Here is an 18,251-nt window from a genome sequence, read left to right as displayed (position 1 = left end):
AGAACTTTCTTACTTGGTTAGTCTTTACCTCCCCCGGAACAGTTGACCATTGGGTGGGGAGGGGGGTGCAAAGCAAACGGAAACGGAAGCAACGAAAACATGACAACAACTTTTGGCACAAATGTTGCCTTGCAAAAATCCAGCAAATGTCCTGCAATTAATTATCGCAATTCTAAGTCAAATTTTTGTGTCTGTTATTTTTTATTTGCAGGAGAAGCCTTCACAAACAGGGTATATGGGTAGCATATTGATGTGCTGTGTAGCTTTTCCAGGAATTTCATTTGCTAGCTGTACAAAAGATAAGCTGCCTAATTGGCAATGCTCGGTTGAAGGAAAAAGAAAACTGCAGGGCACAGAAAAACGCACGTAAACTAATGCGAACAGAAGAAGTAAAGAAATGTTACGAGAGAATTTTTTAATATAATAGTGAGTGCACTTGCTGACATTTGCCAGTTTACGGACGTAATGAAAATAGGAATGAAATGCAACTAAATATGAATAGAATGCTCAAAACATTTAATATTATGACAGTTTCTTGGATTGACTTGTCAACATCTCGGAGAATGTTAAGACGCTTACAGACTCTGTCACTGATAAGTGGCTGTTGAATGCTGTTAAGTTTATGTTAACATTAACAGCAATAAACTATCATAAAATCTGTTATATCGCTCTCTCTTTCACTCTCACTCTTTCTCACTATATATATCTGTAATTATTATAATAAATGTATGGTTAACATATCGCAGAATGTTAAGATGCTCTACAATAATGTTAGTGATATGTTAGCATTAACAGTAACCAATATGTAATGCCGCTTAGTTTAACATTGAATCTCTCTCAGCCTATCACCCCCTCTCTCGCCACCGCTTTCCCTTCTCATACTGGCCTTATTTATACATCTATTTATTCATTTATATATTTATATATATTCAAATATATATTTTGTACCTCGCAAATTTTCTTTAAAAGACTTTGGAATGGACAACTTTTGACCGTCTTTTTCAATATGGCCACAGGCGATATCCGAAATTTTAATGAATTTCTGTTTCTTTTCATTTCGTATTCCACTTCAATGTTAAGTAGTTTGTGAACTGTGAGCCACTTCCATTGTCATTTGAAACAATTGTTGTAGCCCTGCCGATAATTGTTTGCCAGCTCTTAACTTTTAGCTTTTGGGTGCCATTAAATGTCGCTCAAGTCGGCGACAACAACAAAGCATTATTATTAATTATAATGCAGCCGCGTTGGCTGCTGCCTGAATTTAAAAAATATATGTACATAAAACTATATTCAAAGGCATAAAATAATTTTATATTCATAAGTATTTTTGGCCTTAATTAAAAATACATATTGAATATGTGCTTAAAAGTGGAGAAAAAAAAAGGTACTCTGCAAACAGGCAGCTGAACAGATGCGATATTAAATGACTGACGAATGTATTTTACAGCCGACAAAGTGTTTTCAGTTGTCAGAAGCAACAACAATAACAACAACAACAATAACAACAGCAACAAGAACAACAACAACATTTACACCAGACAACACAACATAATTGCAATTTAATGCAGTTTTACTGACATGCAACGGTCTGTAAAAAGTATTCGATTCGTTCATTAATTAAAAACACTCTTTCCGCCTGCCTCTGGCCGTTCGACTCTCTGATAGTACCGCAGAAATGTTGTCGACAGGATTTTCAATTTGGCAAAAGCTGCTTTTCAATTCGCAGCAACAACAACAACGGGAAAGAAACTAAGCGGCCAAAGGTCTCGCGACTGTCAAACAAATCACAACATTTATTAAAACTAAACCCCGCCTGGGTTGAAGCTTTTAATTAGAGTTTTCCCGGCACAACAGCACTCCGCCCCCCACCAACAACCACTCCTAGTCCTAGTCCACCTTTTCAGGCTTACCAAAAAACTTATTCCATCATAATAAATCTTGACGCCGGCCAAAGGTACACGAGCTGCGACTGGGCTAAGACGGGGCCGAGCGGCGCCGAGGTGTGCGGGCCTGCTCATAATTAGCCCTGTCCATAGAGCAAACGGGAAGTCAACCCGACTGCCGCTTCCCCCGGCACCTAACATCATAATTATGCAAAAGTGTGAAGCACAGAAGAAAAAAAAAATAAAAATAAAACACAAAGTTGACTTAACAAACAGTTTCTGAGCTCAACTTTCGCAGCATAATTCGTTATTTATGACTTCAATTATGTTTTCCCGTGGCCAGCGCACACACACAAGCAAACACCCACACACACACACTCACACACACAGCGCAGGTTAAACGGGCGCAGTAAGGCGCATTTAACCTGCAGGAGACCGCCGGCTCAAAGCGCCTCGTGGCATGCTACACATTTGTCGCCACCTTCAATTTAAGTAGCCCGAGGTATAGAGAAAAGGAGAGGGAGGGAGAGTGTGTGCGGGGCAAGTGAGAGCTGGAGTAGAGTTCTCGCACTAGAGATACTGTAGCTAAGGTGCGGTCACCTTTCGCTTTTAATTAGACTTTCCAACAAAGGTCCGAATATAACAATGGCCCCCGCCCCCCTTCCCCCTTCCCGCTTCCCGAGAAGGTAGAAACGACAGGCCACACTCGGGTGTACTTGTCTCTCTCGTAACATTTATGATAAATTACACAAAGGGTATGAACGCAGCGAGCTTAGGCTACGTACTTCTAATCACATGATCGCATGTGTTCTCAATATAAATTGCTCTGAAATTGCAACAAACTGGAAAAGTATATAAATGATAAATAAAATTGCTCCAAATTCTAGAGAAATTAAAAGGAAAATGGTTTTTAGTTTGTTTGAGTTATAAGTCTTTTAAAAATATATTTACAATTTTACCAAAAATATTTCCTATTAAATTTTGATAAACTTATTTAAAATATCAAGTGTTGGAAAATTTGAAGGAATCAATTAATTTTCAATTATTTGTAATTTGTTTAAGTGAGAGAGGATGATTAAATAATAAATACATCGTGCTCGCTTTAACTTTGCAAATGGAAATCAAAATCTGGAACATACTAAATTTGCTTAAGGAAATTCACTTCCAATTCAATTTCTCCATTTTAAAGCATTTGCCCAGTTTCAGACTTAAATCACTTTCGCCAAAATACCGCCAACTCATTTATTCTGATTGAAAAATAAATATACTTTTTTAATACTTTTTTTTAATAATAAACATTATAATAAAAAATAAATATTAAGGTTAATGCACATTCGGGAACAGCTCTGACTGTAATTATTTTTATCAGCTTTTACCTTTCATCAGATTTTCTGTAACAATTTTTTATCTCATTTGGCTTGATTATGTCAACGGCGCGTCTCACACACAAATAACGCATAATGAATTGCATATTTTGTTGTTGTTGTTGTTGTTGCAATCTCTTTTCGATGCGCATTAATGTCAAATTATTTAATAGAGCTGCAAAATACATTTTAATAGGCACAACATTTGAACGGACAGTTAATGAAAATACATTTTTATAAGCTTTAATTATATAAGCAGCAACAAAAAGAACGGTAGGAGTGCGTTTGTCGGCATTGCCCGACTTGGGGTATACCCTGCACACAGCTAGGCGCATATCATGTCTGAAAAATGTGTTCTCAATGAACTCGGTGCTTATTGTCCGATCTCAATGAAGTTGTCAGGAAGTTGTGTATATACCAAAGCTTAAAGCTCTTTCTTTTCAAATATGGAGATAGATAATATACAAGATATTATTCGAGGTATAAAGAGATATTCTTCGAGGAAGGGCGTAGCTATCTCCTAAATTCTTCAAGTTATACTTTCGTCTCAAAATCGATATTTATCGATAACATGAAAATGAGAAGAGATATTGACAAAAAATAACAACACACTCGTTCTGCTTGTGATATAGAGAAATATTTATGAAAATAAATATAACATAAATTTCAATTCCCACAAAAACATTATACCCATATTCAATGAGTTCGGGGAATAAAACAAAAAAAACTGAAAATTGCCAAGTTAATTTCAATGTCATTTACAATGCATATAAAACGAATTTATATTATCAACTGATTAAACCAGAAAAAACTAAAAGTATGCAAATGAGATTTGACAGCAGAGATGTTAAATAAAAACTAGTTGTACTCTATAATTATTTGATGGGAAAGTAAATGACTTTTGGCTGGGCCCAAAGCGCAATTGTCCAGCTCAGTCCAAGGCTGGCAATTGTCACTAAGTCTGACGCCCACGATAATGCCACAAAGATTGTATACATAATCATATTTTGTTTACTTGCTTTAATAAGAAATACAAACTTGTCTTGAGAGTATACTAAGCGCTAAACAGAAGCAGCTCACCTTGGGCATTTGGATAGCAAATGCCCGTCTAACTGCAACTGCAGCATAACCTTGGGCCAGGCAGCAGCCGTCAGCTCATTTTTCCCACAAATCAGCTCTGTGAGTGGAAAAAAAAACAAAAACAGAAATGAAACCAAACAAGAAACAACAAAAACACGTTTTCCACTTGACTTTGCGCAATTTGCATGTGAGAAACAAATGAATGGAAAACAGACAAAAGAAAAACTGAGCCATGGACAGCCATGCGTTAATTTGGCTAAGTATATTAAATTGAAGTTTGCGTTTATCTATTTGCCTAAGAAATTGCTAGAAAGCTAATTGCCAAACAATTTACATATAGCTTCCAGCCAGACGGACAAATAAGCGCTGCAATTAAACAATAAACTCAGCAAGCAAAAAAACGACATTAAATAAAGGCAAAAATCAAACATACGCAAATTTAATAAATTAAAATGAAAATGTTGTAGCTAAAGTTGAAGTTGAAGTAGAAGTTGCTGCTGTCTGTCTATGCAGCCAACCAAGTCAAAGTTCAACTGAAGTTTTCCTCTGACATACAAAACACAGCAAAGAACTTGGCCAAGTTTCGCAGCACTTTGTCGAGCTGCATGAAAGGCAGAGAATGGGAATATATTTTTCTGCATTTTATTTGCATGAAATTTCATAAAGAGTTCGCACTGTGACAGCATTTCTTGCAAGGGAATTATTAAGAACAAAAATATGAAAAATAAAAGAAATTCAAACAAGAATGCAGTTCAAATACCCTTGCTGACATTGGGCTTACAAGATTGCAGATGTGTGGAGAAAATTAAGGAAGAAAATAAGTTTTACTTTCAACCGTTCACAAATACATCTAAATATCTTTAAGTACATCAGGCAGATGACTCAGCTTTTGCTGCTTATCAAGAATACATATTCTAATGAGCTTAAATACTTCTCCCTGCCCCTATAATACCAACTAACAAACCCGAACTCACATATAAGTCGCTTAAATTTACAACTAATTAAAATTTGTGGCCTCGGCCATTTCCACTTACGAGCTGGGGCTCTGTGACTCACGTCTTTAAGCGGCTCTTTAATCGGTTCAACAGATCGGCGCGCAAAAAAAAATAAGTTTTTTGCAAACACACGAGCTTGAAGGTTTAACTTGAAAAACAAATAAAACTGGGTTCAAAGACACTTATGGCATGACAACCGTTAGTAATGCTTAAGTAAGCACCGTTATAAAGAAAATGTATATTACACAACATAAATAAATGTATAAAAAAAAAATTGCGCATAGTTTTTGCTTATTGCGATGACACATGCAAACAAATTTCTTTGGCAGCACATTAAAAGCTTGCGAAAATATATAAAAAAGATATGCACATATACATATATATAAAAAATAACATATTTAGCATATAAATTAGTTGTGCATATTAATTATGCAATTAAAATGCGCCATATGCCCGAAGCAGACAATCACACACACACACACAACAAACGAGGTGTTAAATACAAAAGAAATATCCAAAACAATTTGTTATTTAATTTGTATGCAGCTCGCATTGCCTTTCATACTTTTAGGGAAAGTCTTAAATTGAAATGTCAACAAACAAAAAGTCCATATAAAGAGAAATGTGGAATTATTATCTTAGTAGTAGAAATTACCCGGCTTAGCACGACAGTCAAGTAAAGAAGTAACTCAGACTGTTACAAAAAGACGCTCCACGCATTCGGCCATAGGAATTATTATTATATTATTAGACGGAATTCAGGTTCAGGATATCCCCCAGTCTACTTGTTTAAAATAACTTGAAATAAACATACAAATGTTGACAAAAAAATATAACGTAAAAAGAGCTCCAATTTTGTATGCAGAAAAAATAATTAACTGTATAAAAACTGAATATATACCATAATTTAATTTTGAATATGAACAAAATTTAACATAATTTGTCGCACACACCTTAAAGTCCAGCACACATTAAAGCCCGCGTAGCTTTCCCTTCTTTAAGGTTGGGCCACGAACAGTTCGTCATCTGTCAGCCCCTAGAGGGCATGTCAACACCCAATGGGATCAATAACCTTGCCCGACACGACAAATGGCAAATGGCAATACAAAATTTTTTCGCAATATATATATATATATTTTTTTTATTTAATTGTTAATATCGACGCACTTGCAGCGATAATTAATTGAACGTTGTGTTTTGTTTGCAGCATAATAATATTAATGCCAATTCGCAAAATGTGACGATACGCAGCCATTTGTCAAAAATTTCTCCTCTAGCTAGTTGTTGGCGCAAAAGCCAAGCGTCTCGGCGCTAGAAATGGCACATAAATTATGAGAACAAAACCGCAGATCAATTTATTTTGTGGCCAAAAATGTTCTAGACACTTTCATCCCACCCGCTTACCGGCCCCGCCCTTGCTCGACGTCCTGTTCTGTCAACGCTGCGCCGCAAAAACAATTAAAACCCAGCGCTCAGACATTTTACGAGCGGCAGCGGCGACGGCGACGGCGACTACGTCTGGTACATACTTCTCCAATGGAGCTCTCCACTCAAGCCCCTTCCCAGGGTAGGCCAAGTCCCTGCCCTGCTGCTGCTGGCTCTGCTGGCGCGGCTGCCATTAACTTTATTTACCTTTGGCGCTGATTTGGCTAACAATTTTTTTGCTTGTCTCTCCGTCTGCAGGTTTGATAAATGTTTTGCAAATAGCAGGCGACACTTGGCGTCCAGCCAAGCGACCTGAAAGTAGGCAACCGTTTTTTTTCCCCCCCCCCCCTCCCTTTCTTTTCTTTTAATATATATTTCGATTCATTTTCCAGCCAAAGCATTAATAACTGTCAGGCTGTGTAAAACCATTTCTGGCTGATTTCCTTGATACTCAGCCATGTTTGCTTTTTATTAGGTTTGACAAAAAATGAAAAATAGATATCACACAAAAATATAATAAAATTCATACGCTGTCTGCGCGGCTACTTTGCATAGCACAAGGTGCAAAAGGCGCAACAGGACATGGCGCTGCCGCACCTGGCCTAAGGTGCGGCCAACTGGCGCGTGCATATGAAAATTATGTTAATGAAAGCCACGATGAGCCCCACTGTTCAGCCCGTGGCACATATATGCTTATATATTCACCTTAAGAGCTGCCTAGTTGGGCTTTTCCATAATACGGGGCTCATTGCATTTTGAATACATTGTTTTAAAAGAATAAAGTCACCGAAAATGCCGAACTTTCAAATGCTCTACAAAATATTAAAGCATTTTAATTGTCGTTCTATGTGAGGGACTTCTAGCATAGCGCGAGGATTGATTTTAATCGGAATACTTTTTTATAGAGGCAAAGTAATAATATTATAAATTTGCAAAATAATTAAAATACAATTCAAAGATTTACAATATTTGTGAAAATATAAATATTGATTACCTTGCCTTATCTTATGATGATGCTATAAACTTTTTGGACCTTCCAAAACTTACAAGTACTTTAATTTTTTTTATATTTACTAAGTTTCGGCCTTTGCAGGGTATTGCAAATTCTTTACACTCTCTTGCCCTTTGCCTATGTGCCCTGTCATATTTTGCGTCTGCGGGAGTTTCATGCATTAAATTATGGAACCAAGTTGGGTTGTAGGGCCAACTGGGCCGGGTAACAACGTCTGCTGCCTGTCGCACAACAGACTGAAGCGAATTTCATTATAAGTATAAGCAACTTAAAGGGTTTACGACGTGTTTATATCTTATACCCAAAATAATGAAATTTCCAGGAAAAGCAAATACATTAAGAAGTTTTCTCTTTAGAGATATAATATTCAAAATACTTCTTGGAATATGCTTTTAAAATAAAGTTAATACTGAGCCAGTTAGCTGAAAGAACTACCAATTATTGCCTGATACAATTTCTGAGTACAGAAAAGGCTAAAAATATTTATAGAAAAATCAAAACAAAAAATATTTGCTGCTTGCTGGAAAAAAGTGTCTATTGTTAAGAAGTAAGTTTCTTAATTTAATTGTAAATGCGCCCTGAAGTATTAAAAGTATTAACCAAAAATCTTTCGAGTAAATCGTGCTATATACAAGATAAAAGTATGTCTATTCCAGATGCTTAAAAATATATATTGAAGGTTAATTTTCTCAATATCAACAAAGAAAAAACTTGTTTAAATTAATATAAATTTTCATTTTCTGGCTACTTTTTTGAGTGTATGACAAGCCAAGGCAGTAAAAAGTCAGTTTCACAACAAATCTAAATCACAAGACATGTTGCTGGTTCGAACCGCAAACCGAGCCAGCAACTTCTTGCTTTAGGAACCTGCAGTCCTGGTCCGCTGAAAAACACGAGTAAAGAGCAGAAGAAGCTGCTTAAAGTTGGGCTCATTTTAGGGCCTGTTGCAACTGATGTGACAGGCGCAACAACAACAACAACAACAACAAAAACAACAGGGAGAACTCTGGTCAACTGGCTGTGACCTGATGCATATTAATGCCCGGTCACAAAACTAGCGCAATTAATTTGGAATATTCGTAATTGCGGAAAATTCATTCAAATGCATTCAACGCCAACAACAGCCTGTACAACAGGCTGGCTCACCCCTCTCGCCCCTCTCTTGCCCGCCAACTCGCACATTAATATATAAATCGCTTTTCCAGTTGCAGTGCTGTAAAATTTATGAGGAAAATGCACCGCAAAATTTATCACATGTCCGGCAAAGGGAGCTTTGAATGGTTACGCTCACTCGAACTGGCAAATCGCTTCATATATATGTATCTATGTGTATATATGGTATATAGTATGTATATATTAATATCTATGAAAATATATGCGTATGTGTGTGTGTATGTGTACATCTGTGTATAATAAGCAGCATATTTGCATTGACTGCTCAATAAGTCAAGAGGTCCATAGCCCAACTCAACAAAGCTGGCAAATTTTGCGGCCTAGCTTTGCTCCTCCCCCCCCCTCGGCTGTACCACCCCTCCCCGCACCCCAGCCCATGAGCTAGCTCGTTGCAATGCATTAATTATGATAATAATTCTTGAGGCTTTAATAAGCATTTGGCATTCTGTGGGCACTTTGCTTGCCTTTCTGCCCCGTCGAGCTATTCAAATATGCAAACAGCTCAGCACTTGCAGTCATCTTTAGTTGTTGTACTTGTTGTTGTTGTTGTACTTGTGGAGCCACTTGACTGCATTGTCAGGTAATTACAATAAGACGCTTATAAGCTCATCGAAAACTAAAGTGCCAAGTGCAAGAAGTTGACTCGGGGCCAAATGAATAACAGCAGCAACTACCAACTCTCTGATTCTCCAACAGAGATTACTTTCACCCACCCCACCCCTCCCCTCCCCTCCCCCTCCCCTTCCACCCTGCTGTTTTCGACGCCCCTGCACATTGTGTTTTTGGCATATTTTACAATAATTAACTGTAAGCTGCTCAAGTGGCTGCCAGTAAAGTTGACCCTGTGGCAAAATAGGGCAGACAGTTGCAAGTGCGATGACAATAAGTAAAAGTGCTTTAGTCGGGCCTTTGCGACTGGAAGATGCCGCGTTCCAGTTGCAAAGATCAAAAACGATATTTATCGATTCCAAAAAAAAAAATGCAGAGAGATATTAGGATAAGGTTCTTTACTCGTTCAGCTAACGATGTGCGACAATATGCAAATTTTCCAATGTCAAGTCTTTAGCTTTTATAGTTTTCGAGATTAAAGCTTACCTATGAACGCAGCTCGTCGATCAGATTAAGTATATATATAGCATATGGGTTCGTATTAGCTTTCCTCTTTCTGTAAGATACATTTACAAAACACATTATACCCTTTTGTAACCAAGGGTTATAGGGTATATGACCAGAGAGCACACACAGAGCTTGGGCAACTGTTGCAAAAGTCGATCTTAACGAACAAGCAATTAAAATAGCTTTGCGGCAACAAGTTTTTATTTAAGTAATTGCAATTGCAAATTGTTTTTTTTATTCAGATAAGCACAAAGTGTGCAAATCTATCTTTGAGTGTGCCCTGACTTTAACACTTTTCTATTTTACAGGCTGTCTGGTAAGAGTGATGCCCATTTGGCTCATTTATAATGTAATGAAATTTTTTAAGTGAAAGTACAATAATCTTATGTCTTTATAATGCACTCAAAGCTGAGAGTTCCTTAAAAAAAAAAACAGTTTAATCTCATAAAAAGCTTCTTCTTTTAAGCTGTTCTAGATTTAAAACATGTTTTGTCTGATAAAAGTGCTGCCCATTTCGTTCGAATACAACCCGTTATATGCTCCGATTGCAGCTGTGCAGGAAACAGATCACAGTTTGATTGCACTCGCTGTGCTTTTTTCCAATGCTGGGCAACTTTCACTTTGGCCAAAATGAAAATTACACTCAATGCCAATGGAAATTTTGGAAATTCGACAGAGTCTTTCACCTTGGTCGGCGATTTATGCCGACGATTAGTGAAATTAAGTGCCCAATCATAGATGGCGCTGCGCTGCAACGAAAGCCCTTGCCAGTCAGCGATTTTCGAAAGCAAACCCAAAATCTAAGCCCAAAGCGCAATCAGACTTAAGGCCATGTGTGGCAGGCTGCAACCAAGGCTGGAACATGGCTCACTTTTACCAATGTCTCTCACTGTGTGTGTGCGTGTGTGTGGCACGTGTGGCAAATGGCAGCACACTTGCCACACGCCTTGACCTCGCCGTGAGACTTGAGGCTGGCTTCTGATAATTTGTCGCCTAACACTTTTCATTATCCGGCGCATAAATCAAATATAATATTTAATAAATTTGTACACTTGTGTACACAAAGCGTGATTCATAAGGGGCCATAAATAATGCTAATAATAAATAAAAAGAAAGCCAGAGACCGCGACCCGGCAATTTGATGTAACAACCAATCATTATTAATAGCCAAAAAAAATAAAGGCCATAAATTGCACACACGCCATGTTGGCCGGCAAAAAAACAAAAAACAACTACAACATAATAATAACGGGTTTATTTTTTTGTACATTGTTTAATTCGCGGCGATTCGTAGTCAAGCTCAAGATGTGCACATATAGATATCAGTTATCAGGGGTCGCTCTGACTAAAGCAAGCGCCATAAATCAACAATAATTATCTTTTTTTCTTCATTTGGCGCTGCAGGTGAAAAAGCAGCAAAAATTGATAAATCGACGCTGATAAATTGAAAATTACTAGAGAAATACAGACAACAATGCCGCAACAGTCGAGAGTCGAGAGTCGAATGTGTGTCCATGCCACAGACATAAACATGAGCATATCGCCACAATGTGTGGCTGATTCCTTTCTTTATGCTCAAATTGCATGCCGACTACTTGTGGCGAGGGCCCAGCTAGCTATCCAGTTCGCCAGTCGGATTTGGCTTATTCCTTTGACCTGTGCAGACAGACAGACGTGCACAGTGGTGCAAACTAGACGAATACGGCATGAAAATGAGAGAGTGCGGCAGATAATATATCGGACTTTAGATATATGCGACTTTGCATGGCAAAACTGTTTTTAAAATATTTATACAGTACGGAATCTGTGGAGCCTATTTCTCTACTTCCATCTTGCAGCTTGTTCAGTATCAGGTACACAAGAACCTCTCCCGAGATAGACTGATAAATAGATAGATAGACCCAAGATCAACTAAACTTATAATTCCTTTATTTCAAAAATAATTCTCATAGAAACTACAGCCAAATTTATAAGAAATTGACTTTACTTTCACTCCAAAGTTTACTTTTGTTTCTTTCAACAAATATTGTGTGGCTGCAGACTGAAAACAATCTAGTTTTACTTTATAAGCCGTAAAAACAGTGTGACCATTTGATGGTTTAAAAGAACATTTTCACAAAAATACCAATTAAAAAATTTGAAAAAGTATTGATTATGGAATTTTAAGAGATTGAACCAAAACTCTTAAGACAACATATTTAAAATTGGTTTTCGCTTGAATTTTGGTAGAAAATAAGAATAAATAAATAAAGCACACAAGGAAAACAAAAATTCGAAGGAAAATATAAATACAATAATTATCGACTTACCATATTTTACAAAAACTTCCCTTTTATACATTTAGGGTTAGTTTTCTTTCTATAAGTTAAATGAAGCAGCGCACCTGAAAGAAACAAACATAAATAAAAATAAATAAGAATAATAGAAAGCATTCAACAAACATTCATAAAAGCTAAAAAAAAATATACAAAAATTAAACATAAATATAAATAAAATTAAATAATATATGTTTGGGATCTTAACAAATGCCACTTAGGGATCTACAAATATATGTCTACATAATTGTAATATGCAACATATGAATTCAAACACATTCCTAACAATTTATTAATTTTGACAACATTTTGTCGAACATTGTGCCACTGTGCAATATAAGACGTACCGAAAAATTGTTGATGCGACTACCCGCGGGGCGGAAAATCAAATACTTGAACGTAATATTTAAGGAAAAATCACGTTTCACATAAAAGACGCTAACGTGGCCAAAGTCAAATGGAAACAATAGCCGTGAGGGGCGTGCCGCGAGGCGTGCCACTTGGCCGACGATTGCCCGGCAATGGTCGGCAAGTTGATTTTATTGCGCTTTAAATTAAATATATTGTACAATCTATATAGAAGGAAAGTGAAGTGAAATGATTTTGTACACACACACAGCACGTATGAGACAAACACAAAAAGTAACCGAAAGCAACTTTTGCACATAGCAGCAACTGAGGCATGACCACTGAACTGGACAATGTCCGTCCGGCTTCCGCAGCAGCTGCCTCCGGGTCTGGTCGCACCAAGGCATCTAGCTGAGGTTGAAAACTGCAGACTTGGCATCAAATAAAACACACACAGAACCCAGCGACGACAGGCGACGACGTTCCACTGAAAATTCCGCTTGCGAACAAAAAACCAAAAAAAAAAACTAAACTAAATAAATAAATATCACGATGCGGTGCAATACGTTACAGGGTATATAGGTTGTACGGGCAGACAGCAACAAAATAAAGAAAAGGAAGAACGTCTATGCACGACAAGCCGAAGCTTAAATACCCTTCTAGATAACCATGTATCATGAACCATTGTAGATATGTGAGCAGAATTGTGTTGCCTAAAATTGCTGAGCTTGGTTAAGATATATGGAAAAACAGATAACTTTTCCATCTATTTAAGAATCAATTCCGTCTATAGAGCAATATGATATAGTTGTTAGATGTTGATAAGATTATTCTTATATGAAGGGAGCATGTTAGAGCTCGTATATGTCAAGTATATGATAAGCATAACATGATTCAATTATATATGATACGATTATCATGAAGAGAAAAGATCCTAATTTTCGACCTTGCATTCCTATGTCAGCTTTATGATATAGGGCTCTGATCCGGCCAGTTCAGACAGACATTCTGCAACCGAAATATATATGGATCTATTCAAAGCTTTATGACAATAGCTTCTTAGCAGAGAGCCTATACAGACAGTGGGACACGGCTTCAAAGACTCGACTATATCATCAATAAAATATACACTCTTTATAGTCTGAAGATGTTGTTCTCTACGCGTTAGAACTATCAAGATAAAGTTGTAATACCATCTAGAAGAGTGTTTAAAAACCCGATTCACTTAGTCGTCTGTTGAGCAGGGAAGTAAGGGGTGTGGCATGTGAAGCATACGCCAGCATTGCGCCCCCCACTACGCAGCCAATCCATTCGCCATCCGTTGCGATTGTCGTTGCGCTCGTCATCATCTTTGTTTTCATAGCTGTGACTGTGACTGTGACATTCCACAGTTGTGTAGCATAGTGTAGTACTCGCACTGTGTGTGTGTGTGTGTGTGGGTGTTTGGGACAAGTGCTGACGCTTGAAATTCTGGCTTAAAAAAGAATATAAATTCAGCGATTTGGTTTATGTGCAGAGCTCTAAGTGGTTTCATTGCGCCACAAGCTCAAGTGTGAAATAAAAAAATGTATATAGAGAATTATTGAGGGAATGAACGAAAATCAGTCACAACTCAATTGTTAACAGTTTGGCTGGCAGTTGGGGTGCGGGAGGTTTGGTTGGTTGGGACTGGGTTTTAAATTGCAAACACGACGAGCTGGCCGGCCAGCTGGCCAACTGGTTGACCCGCTTTAAAGCCAAACAAATGCAAATATCAAAGACGAGCCAATGAATTGGTATGAAAAACAACTATTGCTGCTGTTGTTGTTGTTGTTGCTGTTTCCTGTCTATGTGTGTGTGCGTGTGTGTGCGGCTGGCCAAACAAAAGTCTTGGCAGGCCCGCACGTCAGCCAGTCCGAGTCAGTCAAAAAGCCAAAAAGCGCAACGAAATTGAAATCAATGCATGGCCCCAGCTGCACTTGGCCGGCCTGCATCACCCCTACCCCAACGTTTTGAAAAGTGCCCCGCTTCCCCCACCCCGCCCCCTTTCACGCTCCTCTAACAATCTCAGCCGAACAGCTGCAGCAGCAGCCGTCTCATGTTTATGGCACATTTTGCAATTTTGCCGCTTTCATTTAGAAAATTAGTTAGATTGCCATTGTGCAGCTGGAGCAAGGTGGAGAGGGGGGTTTGTTGAGGGGAGTTGGACGTTGGGTAGAGGTGTCGAACGCGGTTCGGGTGCACATTTGGGAGCAGCCAATTGCCAAAGTGTTTTGCAGGCTGTGAAAAATGAAGCCTATGCGGAAAAGCGAAAAAACAACAACAACAAATCAATCGATCAACACAAATTTTGTTGCGGCTAAAAGTGAGGGCTAAAACCAGAAAAACAAAAAGAAAATGAAACTTCAGCCAAATTTAATGGCAACAGTGGGATAAATGTTTTCCATTGGAATTGAAAGGCCAAAAAAAAAAGCAATTGATAGAAAGTGAAACGAACTTGATAGGCTGCTAAAAGAGAAAGAGAAATTGAGGAGATGATACAACAATTTTAGAAAAAGTATATAAAATATTTAAAGTTACACATTTTGTTATACAATTTCCTATTTGCAAATAGCATAGGTTGCCAATCGTTCTTATTATAAAACTCAGGTTAAAAAACATTTTGATAAGAACATCTTCAACTGCTTGAAACTTGTAAGAGCTGATATGTTGGAAAATTTCCACTTTACATATGTATGTATATAGAAAATTGATCTAAAATCATTTTGCTTGGATTTCTTATTAAACTTTAATCTCACATATTCGTCAAACAAAATATCGCTGAAACATTATTCATCTGAAAACGTTTTCAGGAACACAATTGAAAGAAAACAGATTTAAGTTATATAATTTCAACTCTATTTAAGAAATTGCCTAGCTAACACATTCTGAAAAATAAATTAGAGCTTGGATATTTGCATATTAAAAATATCAAAGAAATCAACTAACAAGCGAAATAGATTTCTGCAACACAAATGTAGCAAATTACGATTAAAATATAAGCCAAGTATGTGTAAATGCGCTTCTGAAGTCATCCTGAACCAAACTTAAAACTCAAGGCTACCTCACGCTTAATTTATAACAAGCGTAATTGAGCAGAAAACGATTTCAGGAACAGCTGAACGCAAACTTTCCATGTTGCTAAATCATTTAATTTCTGAGTTAGCAAATCGCTTGAGCATCTTAATTGGCAGAAGTAAAAACGAGAACTTTGCAAAATGCCACTGCAGTTGAGTTCTCCAGCAGATGCGAAACAGAGAGAGAGAAAAATTTGAAAATTGTTTGCTAAGAGAAAAAAAAAAAGAGAAGAAGAAAAAAACGTGGCGTAATTGAAACTTAATGAGAAAAGACAGCAACCACAGCAGCCGCATGCATATTTGAGGCCAGGCGAGGCGAGTTGTTGGCAAAGTCACGCGAATTTATGGGGTGTTAGTCGTCGTGGCGACTGTAACTGAAGAACTCGAAAGGCAGATGCGTATCTGCAAGTTGCACAAACGTGCAAGAGTCGCGGCGGCGGCATAAAGATATGACAGTCATTTGCCAAAGGCATTAGGCAAGCGCTAGATATAAGATACTTTATGTTTTGCCAGTTAACAGATACAAGATACTTTGTGCATTGCACAAGAACTAAACTGCTGAACAATGGGCACTAATTTAACTTGTTTTATCTTTGCAGATGCGCTCAGCTTTGGCCAGGTGAACGTGGAGCCGAACACAGCGCTGCTCAACGAGGGCGATCGCACCGAGCTGCTCTGCCGCTACGGACGTGCCATCAACTATTGCCGCATCGAGATACCCGGCGAGCAGAAGGTGCTCAATCTGTCGCCCGTCTGGAGCAAGACGCCGGGATTTACCTACTATGGCGCCGGCCTAAATGCCGGCCAGTGCGGCGTCAGCATCGAACGCGTCAAGGCCAGCAACAACGGACAGGTCAAGTGCAGTCTGGGCGTCGAGGGCGAGGAGCTCTCCGGCACCATAGACCTGGTTGTGGCATGTAAGTACAAAAACTACACTATATAGTTTTTCCTCAACTTAACATCTAACCCTTTCAACCCTTTTGTTGCTCTCTTCTAGTGCGCCCGCAGCAGCCCATTATTGAGCTCATCTCGAAGGCCAATCGTGATGGCTTCTTCAACGAGGACACCGAATTCCATGCCCGTTGCATTGTGCGCGATGGCCGCCCGCCAGCCAACATCACCTGGTACCTTGACAACATGCCCGCCAATAAGCGCACCAATCCGCTACAGATACTGGCCACGCCCACCAACGATAACGTCGAATTGTCCACGTCCGTGCAGGAGATCCAATGGCATTTGGGACCGGAGGACAGCAATCGTAAACTCGTCTGTCGTTCCCATCATCAAACCGATCGCGAGAGCGTCCCGCCCCAGGAAGCTGCCTACATCATCAATGTGCGCTGTAAGTATCCTGATTATCTCTTTGGTTGAATGGAAGGAACAGTTGGAATATCGAAGATTAAATGCCCTTCAATTTCCACAAAACCTTCTCCCTAACTAAACTCTCGTCAGATTGTTCCTATTGTAACTATGTATATCATATTGTCTATAAAGTATATGATATACAATTCTGTTCCTGTCCTTTCTTCGAAAACAAAAGAGTTGATACAAATGTTGTTCTGCTGATTCTTCATATAGGTTTAAAGATCTAAATGATATAGTAGTCCGATGGTGGTAAGATTTAGCTCGTGTGAGAGGAATATAATATTTTTTGACTACGATCGATTGTTCCAATAGCAGCTATATGAACCGGTTCGTGTCCAGAAATCAGAACCTCTAGCTAAACTAAATCTCTCAAAAAAGTCGAACTGAAAGACGAACCGTACCTTAAACATAAATATCAAATCAAGGTTTGCACCAAAAGCACCAAAGTCTCGTTCAGGTCGTGGCATAATTCTAATACCTTCTTCAAGGTTATAAGAAACAAACTTTAAAACTAAATATATCGATTGATTAAAATCATGTTTTTTCCACGCCCAGATGCGCCTGTCCGTCAGCCGGAGGCTTCGGTCTATGGTCTTTATTTGGAGCACACGGCCATTGTGAATATAACGATTCGTGCCAGCCCGCCGCCAACCATCAAATGGACCATCGATGGCGCCATTGTGTCGCAGGGACGCAGCGAGGGACGCTATTCGGCCTATGAGCCACAATATGTGGGCAACGATGAGTACAATGTGACTTTGGCGATTGCGGGCCTCACTTTGGAGGATACGACCAAAACGTACTATCTGGACGCCAGCAACGAGCTGGGCACCACCAACTATCAAGTGCGCATCAGTTCGTCGAGCAAGCCGCCCAGCGCCAGCTTGGATGTGGCTGCCATTGTGGGCATTGTTGTGGCTGTTGCTGTTCTGGTGCTGATTGTGCTGCTTCTCGTGTTTGCGCGCGCCACCGGCAGATGGTGCTTTGGCGGTAAGTAGCTAGAGCGTTGATTTTATTTTTGTTTGTTTAATTCCTTACTTGGGGCTTCACAACACATTATTTACGTTCGCTTCGGGTGCC

At 38.7% G+C, this 18,251-nt stretch overlaps 1 protein-coding gene and 1 long non-coding RNA gene across 7 annotated transcripts in view; one reads left to right on the top strand and one right to left on the bottom strand.

The window, feature by feature from the left end:
• The window catches only part of LOC135434001 (uncharacterized), a 218,872-nt gene that overhangs the window by 148,868 nt on the left and 51,753 nt on the right, over positions 1–18,251 (bottom strand). The window lies entirely within an intron of this gene.
• Fas3 (fasciclin 3) overlaps positions 1–18,251 on the top strand; it is a 106,351-nt gene that overhangs the window by 76,823 nt on the left and 11,277 nt on the right. For all 6 annotated transcript variants that reach the window (XM_064690330.1, XM_064690329.1, XM_064690334.1 and 3 more), the window contains exons 2-4: positions 16,406–16,723; positions 16,804–17,148; positions 17,727–18,161. In XM_064690330.1, coding sequence (XP_064546400.1) covers positions 16,406–16,723; positions 16,804–17,148; positions 17,727–18,161 — 1,098 coding nt within the window. The remainder of the gene's footprint in view (positions 1–16,405; positions 16,724–16,803; positions 17,149–17,726; positions 18,162–18,251) is intronic.

The sequence above is a fragment of the Drosophila montana genome, unplaced genomic scaffold (assembly GCF_035044405.1).
Source record: "Drosophila montana isolate Dmon_TW-CO22-7 unplaced genomic scaffold, ASM3504440v1 contig_3257_1, whole genome shotgun sequence".
Taxonomy (NCBI): domain Eukaryota; kingdom Metazoa; phylum Arthropoda; class Insecta; order Diptera; family Drosophilidae; genus Drosophila; species Drosophila montana.
Note: the sequence above shows the minus strand (reverse complement) of the source record. Positions and strands in the feature narration are given on the sequence as shown.